At 42.3% G+C, this 14,593-nt stretch overlaps 1 protein-coding gene across 1 annotated transcript; it reads left to right on the top strand.

Annotated features, from left to right (window-relative positions):
• The first annotated feature begins 7,972 nt into the window (after window positions 1–7,972).
• S100Z (S100 calcium binding protein Z) lies at window positions 7,973–11,508 on the top strand. The gene is made up of 2 exons (XM_049649677.1): window positions 7,973–8,166; window positions 11,349–11,508. Exons 1-2 carry the CDS (start codon window positions 8,026–8,028, stop codon window positions 11,505–11,507), a joined length of 300 nt encoding a protein of 99 aa, XP_049505634.1. The 5' UTR covers window positions 7,973–8,025; the 3' UTR covers window position 11,508.
• Window positions 11,509–14,593: the final 3,085 nt, after the last annotated feature.

Genomic DNA, 14,593 nt, shown 5'->3' on the forward strand with positions numbered 1-14,593 from the left:
CTTTTTTTTTCAGTCTAGTCGTTGTGACTGGCTAAGGTTCACATCAAGATTCACCCACCTCCTTTGGCCCCAGAATAAATTTGGGCACCCAACAAGCGTTAATATTCTGCTTACCCGTCATGTAAAGAACTCTGTTTTAATCTCTATTTGCCGTGAAAGAATTTCCTTAGCTATCTTCTCCTAGTAATTATTTCAGTGTTTAACAGCCTTCATTGTTGGGAAGATTCTTGTTCCGTTCACTATGTTTAAGCTGTTCTTTATCTGTGTGCAACAGTGACAAAAAGTCACAGCTTCTCTATCAGTAATCCTCCATATGCTCAGCGCCATTAAGTCACTTCTCTGGTGAAATAATTGCAGTATTAACTTTTTTTCTCATGCTGACAAAGGTGGGGATTATGTAGGTGTATATACGTATATGCACACTTTTTATTAAGGAAAGTTTCAAACATAGAGACTAAAAAAGTAGACTAAAGAACTGCCATGTACCCAGCTCCCAGCTTCACCGGTTAAAATGGACTCATGGCCAGTCTGGTTCAATGTCTTCTCTACCCACTTCCCACCAAACCATCTACCTCCCAGCCGCTGAATTATTTTGAAGCGAATTGTAAAAATCTTCTCATTTCATCTGGGGAAATAGGTGTTTGACTTGTAACAGAAAAAGGAAGATGTTATTTTTAAGTAATCTCTACACCCAGTGTGGGGCTTGAACTCACAACGTCGCAGTCAAGGATCATATATTCCCCTGACTGAGCCAGCCAGCTGCTCCTAGAATTCCTCTTCTTTTTTACTGTTAGCTTTAGTCTTCAGGTAGAGGGCAAGATGACATATCTTGAATTCAGTAGGTATTCAGCAGATATGATACACCTTGAACTCAGGGATGTAGGAGAGAGCCTTAAAGGGAAAGAAAAGGGAAGAATCTTTCTGCAGTTCCTGGAGCAGAGACGGACTTTCCTGGCAGAAATGTGTGGCCAGTCTCCTAAGCCTGTTTTGTTTCTGGGTTGTTGTTGTTTGTTTGTTTGTTTGTTTTGGACCACAAGGGTGAGGAGAAATGTGCAGTCACAGCTCTCCTTGCGGTTCCTGGTTCCTCAAGGGACCCCTGCCCTTCACGTCATTGTCCTAATTGTTTTCAGAAGAATGAGAAACAGGACAGACCCCCCACCCTCCACAGTGAACCCACATGCTGATCCTTAAACCAACTTTGGAATAAAAAACTTTGTCAAAGGAAAAGGAGTTCAAGGGCATTAATTTGAGGTTGTCCTTTTCCTCTCATGAAGAAGGAGGCCCATTTATGTACCTTATGGTTGGTTTGGTATTTAATAATGTATTTTTCAGTAATATTTGAGCATTTGTCCTGAATTATGTAATTTCTCACGGACTCTATCTAGCACTGGGAAAATATTTGCTGCTTAATAGTGTGTGTAAAAAGAGCTTTGCAAACTCGAAAGTGCCTGAGGAAAGTCAGTGGATAGTACAGCCAAAAATCTATATTTAGGTGGTTCAAATGCTTTGTCAACTCCATGATTTTTAAAACACTCCATTGCATTTTTTTAGTTATAAAAGTAAAAAGAGCTATTACTGAAGATTTAAAATTACCAAAACCAAGAATAACACATGTAGAAAAAAGGAAAAACCTCCTTCAAAAACTCCTATTAACATTTTTGCATAGTTCCTTTATCTTTTCTCTTGCATATATAAACAAATGACATAATCATTTTGAACCTAGAATTTTATATACTAAGTATTAAAATTCAACATTGCACCTTAAAAGACATTGCCTAATACGGAGATAGATTATAATTTTAGATATTATACAATTATAATTGATATTTAACTGAAAATACAATTTAACAGCAGCATTGAAACTTTTAAAAATCATCCATAATTCTATTAGATAACTATTAAAACTATTTGTATTTTCCTTCTCTTCTACATGTATGCAGATTTTTTCCATGATGCACACATATGGTTATTTTGCTACTGTCATTTATTGTGCTGGGAAAAATATTTTTCATTTCTGTAGTTTTTCTTTTTTTTTTCTTTTTTCTGTTTTTTTTTCTTTATTCTTTCTAATTCTAATTTTAAATGGCTGCATAATTTTATGTATTTCTTTATTTTTGTCAGACACACATGGGTTTGAACGTCAGCATGCTGTAATCTAGTTATGTGATTCTGGGAAAGTTTCTTTGACTAGCTTTATTGAGTTATAATGGAGCACATAATAAAGCACACATTTATTTTTAAAAAAAAATTTTTTTTAACATTTATTTATTTTTGAGACAGAGAGAGACAGAGCATGAACGGGGGAGGGTCAGAGAGAGGGAGACACAGAATCTGAAACAGACTCCAGGCTCTGAGCTGTCAGCCCAGAGCCCGACACGGGGCTCGAACTCACGGACCGCAAGATCATGACCTGAGCCGAAGTCGGCCACTTAACCGACTGAGCCACCCAGGCGCCCCTAAAGCACACATTTAAAAGGTATATTTGGATAAATTCTGACATGTGTACATCATCACCACGATCAAGACAATGACCATATCCATCACCCCCAAAAGTTTCCTCATGCTGCCTTGTAATCCCTCCCTCCCACACGCATGTAATCATAGATTTCATCCATGTCATAGCTATGAAAACGTCAGACCATTTGAATCAGGTTAAATAAAAAGACAAGGGGCGCCTGGGTGGCTCAGTCGGTTAAGTGTTCAACTTCAGCTCAGGTCATGATCTCACGGTTCGTCGGCTCGAGCCCGGCGTCAGGCTCTGTGCTGACAGCTTGGAGCCTGCAACCTGCCTCGGATTCTGTGTCTCCCTCCGTGCCCTACTCCTCACCCCCCCTGCCCCACCCCCAGCTCACACTCTGTCTTTTGCTCTTTCTTAAAAATAAATAAATATTAAAAAAAAAAATTTTTTTAAAGGACAAAACTGGAAACTTTGCAAGGAGGCAGTTTGGCCTCCTGCATAACTCTGGCCTTGGCCCCAGAGGCAGAGCCTCCTAGGATTTTGTGGCAGGTTCAGCAGCCTGGGGGGCTGGGTGGTGTCCCAGTTAATATGATGGCCTATTTTTTTCACATATTTCCTTTCTTTTAGACTCCTGGGCCATGGCCCCACTTAAACCAACTCTCCTCTTTTTGCCTCCTACCTGTGGGTTTGTACTTTTTTCCTCCAAAATAGCCCTTACTTATAAACTCCCCCAGATCTGAAATTTCCATTTTTCTCATTCTTTGCACACCATCTTGGATGCACAATTATACCTTTTAGCCCTAAGAGTTATGACTCATGCCAGAGATTGAAAAGTAAAACTGTAATAATGAATAGAATATGTAAAGGGACTTAAACAGATGTGTCTTCCTTGCCCACCCTGGGATTTCATGTCACTTGTAAATTTGCGTTCCTAGCCAGACCGAGTCCTTTTGACATTATCTTTGTTTCTGAAAGGCTCCTGGAGGGTGGAGGTTGAGGCTGGCTTACATCACAGATAAGCCCGCTGAAGGGCCAAGAGTCTTACACAATTTCAAGCGCATTCTGGGAATGAGAGTGTTTCCAGATGCAGTCCTACAGCCTGACGCTAAGGGGCAGCATGTACCAAAAGAAATATCTAGGTCTGCTAAAACCAAGCAGAAACCAAGTAGAAACCACCTTGTTTTCTGCAGAAACCAAGTAGAAACCACCTTGTTTTCCCAAGAGCAAAGAAGACAGAGGTCACATTCTCATCTCTCGAATCAGATTATAGCATGACAATTTTACATATATATTCTATTAAGAGTTTTGCCTGCCATCTGAATTCTCCAAGTAAATTCATTTGTGGTTGAATATGATTTAAATATACTACTGCTGAGACATACGTGCTCTGTAAGACTTAGTGCATTTATTAACTTTAGCAACTTAATCTGAAAGTATTTAATTCCAAATTCAAACTGCTTATATTATTTGAAATGACTATTTTCTGTCTCTCCCTTTGATGAAACAAAAGTTTTTTATATGAAGTAAAGGCAATCAAATCTTTAGACAATTAAACTAGACAAGGCTGAAATCTTTGAAGATCTTAGTTTCCCACTATGGGTCCTTTGCTCATTAATCCATCCACCAGCAAAGATTTCTGAGCATTTCCCTCCTATTGTTGGAATTGGTGCTAACATTTCAGAGATGAACCAGATATCAAATCTGCCATCAAAGGACTCATTCATGGTCTGTAGAGTGGAGACTATATGAGCAGGCTCAAAAAAAAAGTGATTACAGGAATGTGTGCTAAATGAAATGATAAAAACGATAAAGAGATGCTCCAGTGGATAAGAAGACAGGTGGGCATCTACCCAAGGTGGGAGGTTCAAAGTTGGGAAAGCGCTGGAAAACTTCCAAGAGGAGATATTTGAACTGAGCTTCAAAGAATAGACACAATGAGCTTTCCAGAATGTGCCAAGGCAAGGAAGAATGAGAGCACAGCATTTTGGTCAGTTTTTAGGGAAGGTGGGACTTTTGACCGCACAGGGGTGAGGGCCGTGATTTGTGCTTTTGCTAAACTGGTCTGACAGCAGAATGGAAATGGGAATGGAGAACAGAAAGTAGAGAGAACAGAAAGGAAGCTACCTCTGTTTTGGTAATAGAGATCAAAATTATGAAGTCCCAAGGTGGGGAAGAATGGAGAGAAATGGGCGAGATCAACTGGTATTTAAAAATAGTGACAGAAGTGGCACATGGGTGGCTCAGTCGGTTAAGCGTCCGACTTCAGCTCAGGTCATGATCTTTCAGTTTGTGTGTTCAAGCCCCGCATCCGGCTCTGCAGTAACATCCGGGAGCCTTGAGCCTGCTTGGGATTCTGTGTCTCCCTCTCTATCTGCCCCTCCCCAGCTTGTGCTCTCTCTCTCTCTTGCTCACTCTCTCTCTCAAAAATAAATAAACATTAAAAACAAACAAACAAAAAAAATGCTTTCCTTGGGGGGAGAGGCAGGATCATGATGCTGAGAAGCGCAGACCCCCTTGCTTCAGCTCTCACCTCTGCCACAAGCTGTGTGATCCTGGGGTAGTTAGTTACCACAGTCTGTTTCCCCATCTGTATAAATGGGATAACGTAGTACCTACTTAACAGAAAGTATTACATGAGTTCAAATATGTGCCTGCCACATAGTAAGTGCTATGTATGTGTCAGTTGCTATTATCCTTACAGGAAAAAAAAAAAAATATATATATATATATACACACACACACAATTTATATTAGATACATATTATATATGTACCCTTACAAATAAATGTACATGATAGTCTCAACATGTGGTACACCTTGTTTTTTTCACTTAACGTATCTTAGAAATCTTTTTTTAAATTTTTTTTTAGTGTTCATTTTTCAGAGAGAGAGAGACAGAGAGAGACACAGCATGATCGGGGGAGGGGCAGAGAGAGGGAGACACAGAATCCAAAGCAGGCTCCAGGCTCTGAGCTGTCAGCACAGAGCCTGATGTGGGGCTTGAACCCACAAGCTGTGAGAGCATGACCTGAGGTGAAGCAGACACTTAACCAACTGAGCCACCCAGGTGCCCCTGGAAATCTTTTTATATCACTACATGGATCTATCCCAATCTTCACTAAAGTTGCATATTATTCCACTGGATGAATGTACCTACATATATTCAAATATTTATCAGGCATTTTGGTTACACCAGGCCCTGTGTAAATGTGACAGATAAACATTGCCCTTGGTGCAAATCTTGTTATTTTTATTGGGGTTGTGTTGCATACATAGAATTCAGAAAACATTGGCAGCTTTTTTATTTTGGGTCTTCCTACACAAGAACATTGTAAGAAATGATTCTCACCTGAGTGTTGTCAAGTAATTTGTATCAGTTATTATAACATAATATAATATAACATAATATATAATAATATATAATAATAATGCCATAGTATAACTAATACAAGTGATATATTATGTGCTTAAGTACTTGCTTTTTTTCTTTTTTAAAAAAATTTTTTTAATGTTTATTTATTTTTGAGAGACAGAAAGAGAGAGGGAGACAGAGCACGAGCAGGGGAGGGGCAGAGAGAAAAAGACATACACACAGAATCCAAAGCAGGCTCCAGGCTCTGAGCTGTCAGCACAGAGCCCAACATGGGGTTGAACCCACAAACCGTGAGATCATGACCTGATCCGAAGTCAGACGCTTAACCAAGTCAGCCACCCAGGCACCCCTCACCCAGGAAAGTGTTAATGGAGAGGGACAAGGGTGGGGAATGGTGGAGAGAGAAATTTACTTTTATTTCATACTCTTGAGTATTGAAAATATTATGATTTTAGCACATGTGACATTCTTTTAATAATAAAACACTAATTTAAAAATATTTTTGAAAATTGGACTTTAGATATCTATTTAGTGAGAACCTCCCCGGGGGAGCTCCAGGGAGGTTTCAGTGGAGTGTGTGGGTGGTAAGAGGGAGGGGGATGGGCTGGCAGAGGCTCCCTCCCAACAGGCTTGTTGAAAGGAAATATAAATACTGCTTTTTATATAATTTAATTTCAGTCTTGAGAAGACAGGCAGTGTTTAAAAGCACAGTAGCCAATTTCTGGCTTTAGTTTTTCTTTTTTCTCTGAGTTTTCTGACTTGGAATCCTGCCTCACGTGGTTTCTTACAGACACAGCTGCTCTGGGCTTTTGTTCTTTCTCTTTCCTTCTTTGCTTCCTTGAAAGCGAGCGAGAGCAGGGGAGGAGCAGAGAGAGAGGATATGAAGCAGGCACCGCAGGCACCGTGCTCAGGGCAGAACCCACTTGGGGCTTAATCTCACACACCTTGAGATCATGACCTGAGCGGAAATCAAGAATCAGTTGCTTAACTGATTCAACCACCCAGGCACTCCTGGGATTTTTTTCGGTTTCAGTCCTTTGACTCGGTAATACATTCCTATAACTGAAAAAGTTAGATCAGCTGAAGATGTATAAATAAGAACTCTGATTCCCAGCCAGTCTGTCCCACCCTCTTTCCCCAAACTCCTTATAGCTACCACTTCTATTTCTTATGCATCTTTTCAGTGACTCCTTGGGCAAATGCCAGTATATATGCATATATATTCGTGTAATTTGTGGGTTTTTTCTTTTGTTACACAGCTGGGATTGCTTTGTTCCTTTCTAACTTGGCTTATGGAGAGCTTCCTCATTCTCTCTCTCTCCTTTTTTTTTACAGCTATACAAGCATCCATTGGATTCGTTTAACTAGTCTGCTCTGTTTATTCCCTTGACCTTGCTCTTGGCCCTGCTAAGGAGTCTACAGGTTTGAACCAGTGTTTCTTCTTTTCTCCTCTATTTTTAAAGCTCTTCCCAGGCACCAACTTGCTAGCACCTGAATGTGAGTTCTACCCATATTCCCCACAGGGAGGGTACTGAAGGCTTCCTCTTTGCCTCTCATTGGCCTTCTCATCTAACGCTCACTGGGCGCCGGCCCTACCTTGAGGGCCCTCGGGGCAACAGAGCACACCTGTTCCTTCTGACGATTAAAAACAGACCCAGAGGCCCTTCCATTTGAACCTCTCCTTGCTGGTAATTTTTGTCTTCTGGGGAACAGGCGTGACTAGCTGGAACCCGGATTTAAAGAGTAGAGTTTAATGATAAACACCTGTTGCCGAGTTGTGCCCTGGGGGAACAGGTACGGAATTGGGTATTTTCTTCATCTTCTATTTATTTTTAATCTACGTTTGATTTATGTTTTTTAAATCTGTGTTTTAATATCGACCGAATTTGTGTCTGATTGCTAACTTGTGAACGCACTGGAACTGCTAGCTTTGGGGGGAGTGGAGATTGGGGAGGAGAAAACTCACCTGCACAGGTCTCCTCGAAGCCTGCCCCAGATGCACAGACGCTTTAACTGAAGAGCATTACGGCCTAGCGAGCGTCCCCCGTGGCGCGGGAGGATTGGCGCTGGAGGATTGGGGGAGGCAGCATTCTGTTCTCATGCATGGGTTGATGCTTCCCCATCTGCTTCTTTTGAACAAGTGTTTTTTTCCCCCCGAGTGTGGTGGCCAGTCCCTGGAAGTGATCAGGTTAACATGCCCACTCAGCTGGAGATTGCCATGAACATCATGATTAGAATCTTCCACCAGTACTCCTGCAAGGAAGGGGACAGATTCAAGCTCAGCAAGGGGGAACTGAAAATGCTCCTGCAGCAAGAGCTCACGGAATTCCTCTCGGTGAGTGGCAGCTTACACATGCAAGGGTAACCCGTGCGTATGGTCTCCTACCACTCTGCCACAAGCAGTGCGATTGATTTTGTTTTTTTTTTTTTTTAATGTTTATTTATTTTTGAGAGAAAGAGACAGAGAGAGAGCACTGGGGAGGGACAGAGACAGGGAGACCGAGGACCTGAAGCGGTCTCTGTGCTGACTGCAGTGAGCCCGATGCCGGGCTCGAACTCAGGAACCTTGAGATCATGACCGCATCCGAAGTCGGCAGTTCAACCAACTGAGCCCCTGAGGTGCCCCTAAACAGTGCAGTTTGCACTGAGATTCAAAAGCCAGGCAAGCAAACAGTAGAGGCCTTGGTTTTCTGTGTACTGTCAATTCCTGAACAACACAGGTTTAGGCTGCGTGGGTCCTCTTCTCTGTGGATCTTTTACAGTGCAATACTGTATAAGTGTATTTTCTCTTATGATTTTCTTTTTTTTTTTTAATTTTTTTTAATTTTTATTTTAAAAAACAATTTTTTTTAACGTTTATTTATTTTTGAGACAGGGAGAGACAGCATGAATGGGGGAGGGTCAGAGAGAGAGGGAGACACAGAATTTGAAAGAGGCTCCAGGCTCTGAGCCATCAGCACAGAGCCCGACGCGGGGCTTGAACTCACGGACCGCGAGATCATGACCTGAGCCGAAGTCGGCCACTTAACCGACCCAGCCATCCAGGCGCCCCTCTTACGATTATCTGAATAACGTTTCTCTCCTCTAGCTCTCTTATTGTAAGAGTACAGTATATAATACCTATCACATACAAAATATGTGTTAATCTACTGTTGATGTTATCAGTAAGCCTCCTGTCCTCAGCAGGCTATTAGCAGTGAAGTATTTGGGAGGTCACAACTTTCTGAGGAGTAGAAAGTTGTGCACAGATTTTCATGTCTTTAGGAGGGGTGGGCCTCCCTAACCCCTGTGTTGCTGGAGAGTCGGCTGGATGTAGGCATGGACCCTTCTCCATATCGCCTGTGGCTAGGGTTTCCCAGGGTTGTAAATGATAGTTAGGCTTTCCTCAATTATTCAACATTCCTGGGCAGCAAAGAAGCAGCTAGTTTTACCAGGAGTTTTGGTTATAACTAGTGGCCCTAGTTACCCCTGGGGCTTTGTCTAGTTGTGTATAAAATTAATACTGTGTATTATGCCAGAAATGAAGCCCGGGGGACTTCACGCTGTGGTGACAAATACTTAGCTTTGTCAGGAAGCAGAGGCCGATTCTGGGTGACAGAAAGGGTGTGTCTGGCCAGTGACCAGTTGGGTAGCAAAGAGATTCACATCTCAAAATAGCCAGGAGTTAATAAATCTACACGTAAATAAAGGCTTACAATGAAGTGTTTGGGGGCTCTTCCCTTCTGAGGAAAATGCTTTACTCTGATGTTTATGGGGCTGCCTTGAATTGACTGGAGCACAACGTGCTGCCCTGGCGTGATGTTATTTGTCCAAACCCTGTATTAAGACTCTAGTGTTTGTAATCACAACACTCTTTTCTCCTCTGCCCTCTTTAGGAAAACCTTAAAGTCGAATTTTTTTCAGGGGCACCTGGGTGGCTCAGCCGGTTAAGTCAGCTCAGGTCATGATCTCACGGTTTACGAGTTTGAGCCCCACATCGGGCTCTGTGCTAACAGCTCAGAGCCCGGAAGCTGCTTCAGATTCTGTGTCTCTTTCTCTCTCTGCCCCTCCCCTACTCTCTCTCTGTCTCTCTGTCTTTCTGTCTCTGTCTCTCTCAAAAATAAATAAACATTAAAAAAATTTTTTAAAATACTTTTTCAAGTAATCTCTATGCCCAGTGTGGGGTTTGAACTCATGACCCTGAGATCAAGAGTCACATGCTCTACTGACTGAGCCAGCCACGCACCCCTAAAGTAAAAAAAATTTAACATAGTAATTCTTTAAAAACAATTTTTTTAAGTTTATTTATTTATTTTGAGAGAGATGGAGACAGCCCGAGGTGGGGAAAGGCAGAGAGAGAGAGAGAGAGAGAGAGAGAGAGAGAGAGAGAATCCCAAGCAGCCTCCTTGCTGCCAGCCTAGAGACTGACTTGGGTTTGAACTCTCCAAATCATGAGATCATGACCTGAGTCAAAACCAAGAATCAGACGCTTCACTGACTGAGCCACCCAGGCGCCCCTAACACTGTAATTCTTCACAGTATACCTTTTTAGTGATTTTAGGAGTCCCCAGGAACTTAAAAAAATTTTTTTTCAAATTCTGGTCCCACCTTGTGTTCCACACTGACGATGCAGAGACAGACTGCTTGGGATTCTCTTTCTCTCCCTCTGTCTCTGCCCCTCCCCTGCTCTCTCTCCTCTCTCTCTCTTTCTCTCTCTCTCTCAAAAGAAATAAATAAACTTAAAATTTTTTCTCATCAACTACCAATCATAGGACAAGTGAGTGCTTCCTAGTCCCACCCTTTCTGGACCCTGACCCCTCTATGGGCTCCTTGTTGTACTTTGCGCCCCTAACATGCAGTCCTCCTTACAAGATGTTTACTTTATCAGGTGCCTCTTTTGTGTGTGTCTGTCAAGTGTTGTGCTAAGTAAGGCTGTCAGATAAAATATTGTACTTCCCACGCAGTATTTGGGACATACTTACAAAATTACTTATTGTTCATCTGAAATTCACATTTAACTGGCTATCCTATACTTTTATTTACTAAATCTAGCAGCCTGGTGTTGAAGTACGCCCCAACTTTGTGGGGAGATATTTTCCTCATTTTATAGATAAGGAAATTAAAAAATGTTAAGTGGTTTGCTCACCGTCGCATTGTTGGTCAATTGTAGAGCCACTTACTATCCCCTTTTGGCTTTAAAGCCTGCTTTGTTCCATGTCTCCTGTTCTGGCCCTCAACCTTTGAAGTTGCGTAAATGCATTTTCAGGATCAACAGCTCACTCTGATGCTGTTTGCTCTTCTCGGTGTGAATTATATGGCCTGAGCCAGAATTATATGGCCAGAATTATATGGCCCTGGGGCAGAAGGCTAGACTCATTTAGAATCGGTGCTTGCTTTAAATCTACCTGCAAATGGGCTCTTGGAAATTGCCCTTAGATTCTGAAATGGAAATTACAACTTTAGTGTAAATAAAAGGACAATGCAATTTCATTATGAACCTCAAAGCCTGGGAGTTAGTAACGTTCTCTTTCCTTTTAGTGCCAGAAGGATCCCCAGTTGGTTGATAAGATAATGCAGGACCTGGATGCCAATAAGGACAACGAAGTGGATTTTAATGAATTCGTGGTCATGGTGGCAGCTCTGACAGTTGCTTGTAACGATTACTTTGTGGAACAACTGAAGAAGAAAGGAAAGTAAAGATAAGTAGTAAGCTGACCTAAGGGCAGAAATCTATCCATAGTTATTTGCTTCCTATTCATCTGCAGTCTTCAGACCTATAGTTATAGTAATGCCATTAATAGAAATAATATACATATAACTAATTGCTAGCATTATTAAATGGTGTGTACCTGAATATATTGGTTTAAATATTCCAAATCTTATAGGCCCTGCTCGAAATCTTCCTGTCCCATTAAGGATGTTGTATGCCTTTTGTGTCAAAGAGCAAGCGTCACAAAATTTCACCACTTCCAAATGAGACGAAAGCTTAGCAAACTTCTAAGAGACACTTCTCACCCTGAAATTGTATCTGGAACTTCTTATCCCGTGAATGAAAAGAGGTGGCTCTCCCACCCTCTGGTGATTCTGCTTCACATGGAAGAAGCTGTGCAGGTCTGTAAGCAGAAAGGCTGATAAACAGAAGGGCTGGCTTTGTCAGTGAGATAGGTCAGGAGAGGGCGCCATATTCAGAGCTAGGTATTCAAGCCACAAGAGCTGAAGCCAGCAGCTCTTGAAGGCTGGTGTGTAAGTACCTTCCTTTGCTCCTTGGGTCCCCTAATTCTGGGGCACGTATTTTACACCACTTCCCAGGGCTTCCCCTGGGGCTAAGCTTCAGTTGCCTGCCCTGGGAGGCTGGCTTCATGTCACATCTTCTCTGGCCTACCTCCTTTTCTTTGTCTCACTACACACGCCCACCCTGTGTCTCTGCCCCTCTCAAATAACTGACTCGCATGCAAATCCTTGGCTCACCATCTGCTCGGGGGAACCTAGACTGTGGCAGATCCCTCGGAGAATTTTAGAAAGAAAATGGTGGGTTGTGCGTGGAAACACTTACCCTGGCTGCTGTTTGAAGAAAGGGGTATAGAGAGGGCCAGTGTGGAAGAGAGAGACTAGTTAGGAGGCCGTTCTTTGTTCTGAGTGAGAGACGATGGTGTCCCAGGCCACGATTTGAGCAATGGAGATCAATTTGTTAAGTGTTTTGGATGTGGGAGTGATAGGACGTGCCAATGGACTGGCGAGGAAGGGGCAGAAAAGAGAGCACCGCAGGGCAATAGAGCACTCACTGCTCTTGCCTATCCTATGAATGTTCTCCCTTTCTTCCATTTTGGTAGGGCCCTGATTTGTGTGGGCTAGTAATCAATGTTCCCAGCTAAAAAAGCTGTATTTCCCAGTCTCCCTTGCAGCTGAGGTGGAGCTTGTAACACAGTTCTGGACAATGGGACTCAAGCAGAAGTCTCCTGGGAATTTTGCTATTTCCATACAGGTTCTATACCTTCACCTTGTTAATTCGTTCCTTGTCTTTCCATTGGAATGTAGATGTGAGGCTGGAAGTGAGGCTGCCAGCTTGCAACCATGAGGATAGTGAAGAAAAAGATATAAGGAGTCGGGACATTGTTGTCATTGAGGAGGCACTGCACAGCCCTGGTCTGCCTGTCTCTGGTCCTCCTATTGTGTGGAAAAAGAATGACTGTTCTCTGGTTAAGCCGAATTCTGTACATGCAGCCAGACATAGTCTCTAATGTTTAGATTTTTGGTCAAGCAAATGATGCGATTTACTAAATGGGAAAGACTGAGAGAGGAACAGCTTTAGTGTGGGGACATTGGGGAGAATAGCTCCATTTATTTATTTATTTTTATTTTATTTTATTTTTTTATTTAAAAAAATTTTTTTCAATGTATGAAATTTATTGTCAAATTGGTTTCCATACAACACCCAGTGCTCATCCCAAAAGGTGCCCTCCTCAATACCCATCGCCCACCCTCCCCTCCCTCCCACCCAAATAGCTCCATTTAAAATGCCTACTGGACATCCAAGTGGAGATATTACACGGGCAGTTGGATAGATGATCCAGTCCAGAGCTCAGGGTAAGGAGTGGAATTAGAGATCCACATTTGGAAGTCATTAGCATCTAGATGATATTAAGCCATGGGCCTAGAGATCACTTAGGATGAGAATGTAGGGAGGGAAGAAGAAATATCCAACAGTTGGCTGTCAGGAAAAAGAGAAACCTGCAAATCATACAGCAGAGGCATGGCCAGGAAGACAGAAGGAAAACCAGGAGAGTATGGTGCCTCAGAAGCCTGGAGAAGAAAGTATTTGAAGAAGGAAAGAGGGCAAATCCACTGAGAGGAGAAGTTAAGATGACAGTGGAGAACTAGCCATTACATTTGCCATGGTAGAGATGATCGAAGACATCAGTGACCCTGATGAGAGTGATTTTGCTTGCAAAAGTATCTATGTCCCAGTCTGGCAGACAGTAGACACTCAATAAACATTTGTTAAATAAATGAAAGAAACCGCCAATTGGCGATTTTCTAGTGCTAGGACCTGTCATTATTTTTTCTTTAAATAGAAAAATAGTTGGGGCGCCTGGGTGGCCCAGTCGGTTAAACATCCTACTCTTGATTTTGGCTCAGGTCATGATCTCACAGTTTGTGAGATCGAGCCCCAGGTCAGACTCTGCACAAATAGCAAGGACCCCTTGCTTGGGATTCTCACTCTCCCTCTCTCTGCCCCTCCCCCCACTTGCACACATGCATGTACACGCGCTCTCCCTCTCTCTCTCTCTCAAAAATAAATAAACATTAAAAAATAAACAAATAGAAGGGGTGTCCACGTCCTCAGTCGGTTAAGCATCCAACTTTGGGCTCAGGTCATGGTCTCACGGTTTGTGGGTTCAAGCCCCTCATTGGGCTTTGTGCTGACGATGTGGAGCCTGCTTGGGATTTTCTCTTTCTCCTTTTTTTCTCTGTACCTCCCCTACTTGGTCCCTCTCTCTTTCAAAATAAATAAATAAACTTAAAAAAAAAAGAATAATGTTTTTGTCTCTCACAAACCAGTTCTGAGCAGACAGGACAGGGAGCTTTAGATGTCAGAGCATTCAAGAGAAGAAATGTATACTCTTAGTATTGACTCCTGTCTCTCAAAAGGTTGGGGAAAAATGAGAAGAAAAAAAGTGAACCACATATTTCAGAGGGGCTCAGACTTTGTTCTTAGAAGATGGTACACTACTTACGCAAGAGAAGGTCTGAATATTTCTCAGGGGCTTTTAAACATTTCATTT

Source organism: Panthera uncia, assembly GCF_023721935.1.
Source record: "Panthera uncia isolate 11264 chromosome A1 unlocalized genomic scaffold, Puncia_PCG_1.0 HiC_scaffold_17, whole genome shotgun sequence".
Classification (NCBI taxonomy): Eukaryota; Metazoa; Chordata; class Mammalia; order Carnivora; family Felidae; genus Panthera; species Panthera uncia.

Bases quoted from the DNA above. Each gene is read 5' to 3' on its own strand.
- S100Z (XM_049649677.1), top strand. From the start codon at position 8,026: ATGCCCACTCAGCTGGAGATTGCCATGAACATCATGATTAGAATCTTC. The intron at 8,167-11,348 runs GTGAGTGGCAGC...CTTTCCTTTTAG, and splicing joins AGCTCACGGAATTCCTCTCG to TGCCAGAAGGATCCCCAGTT.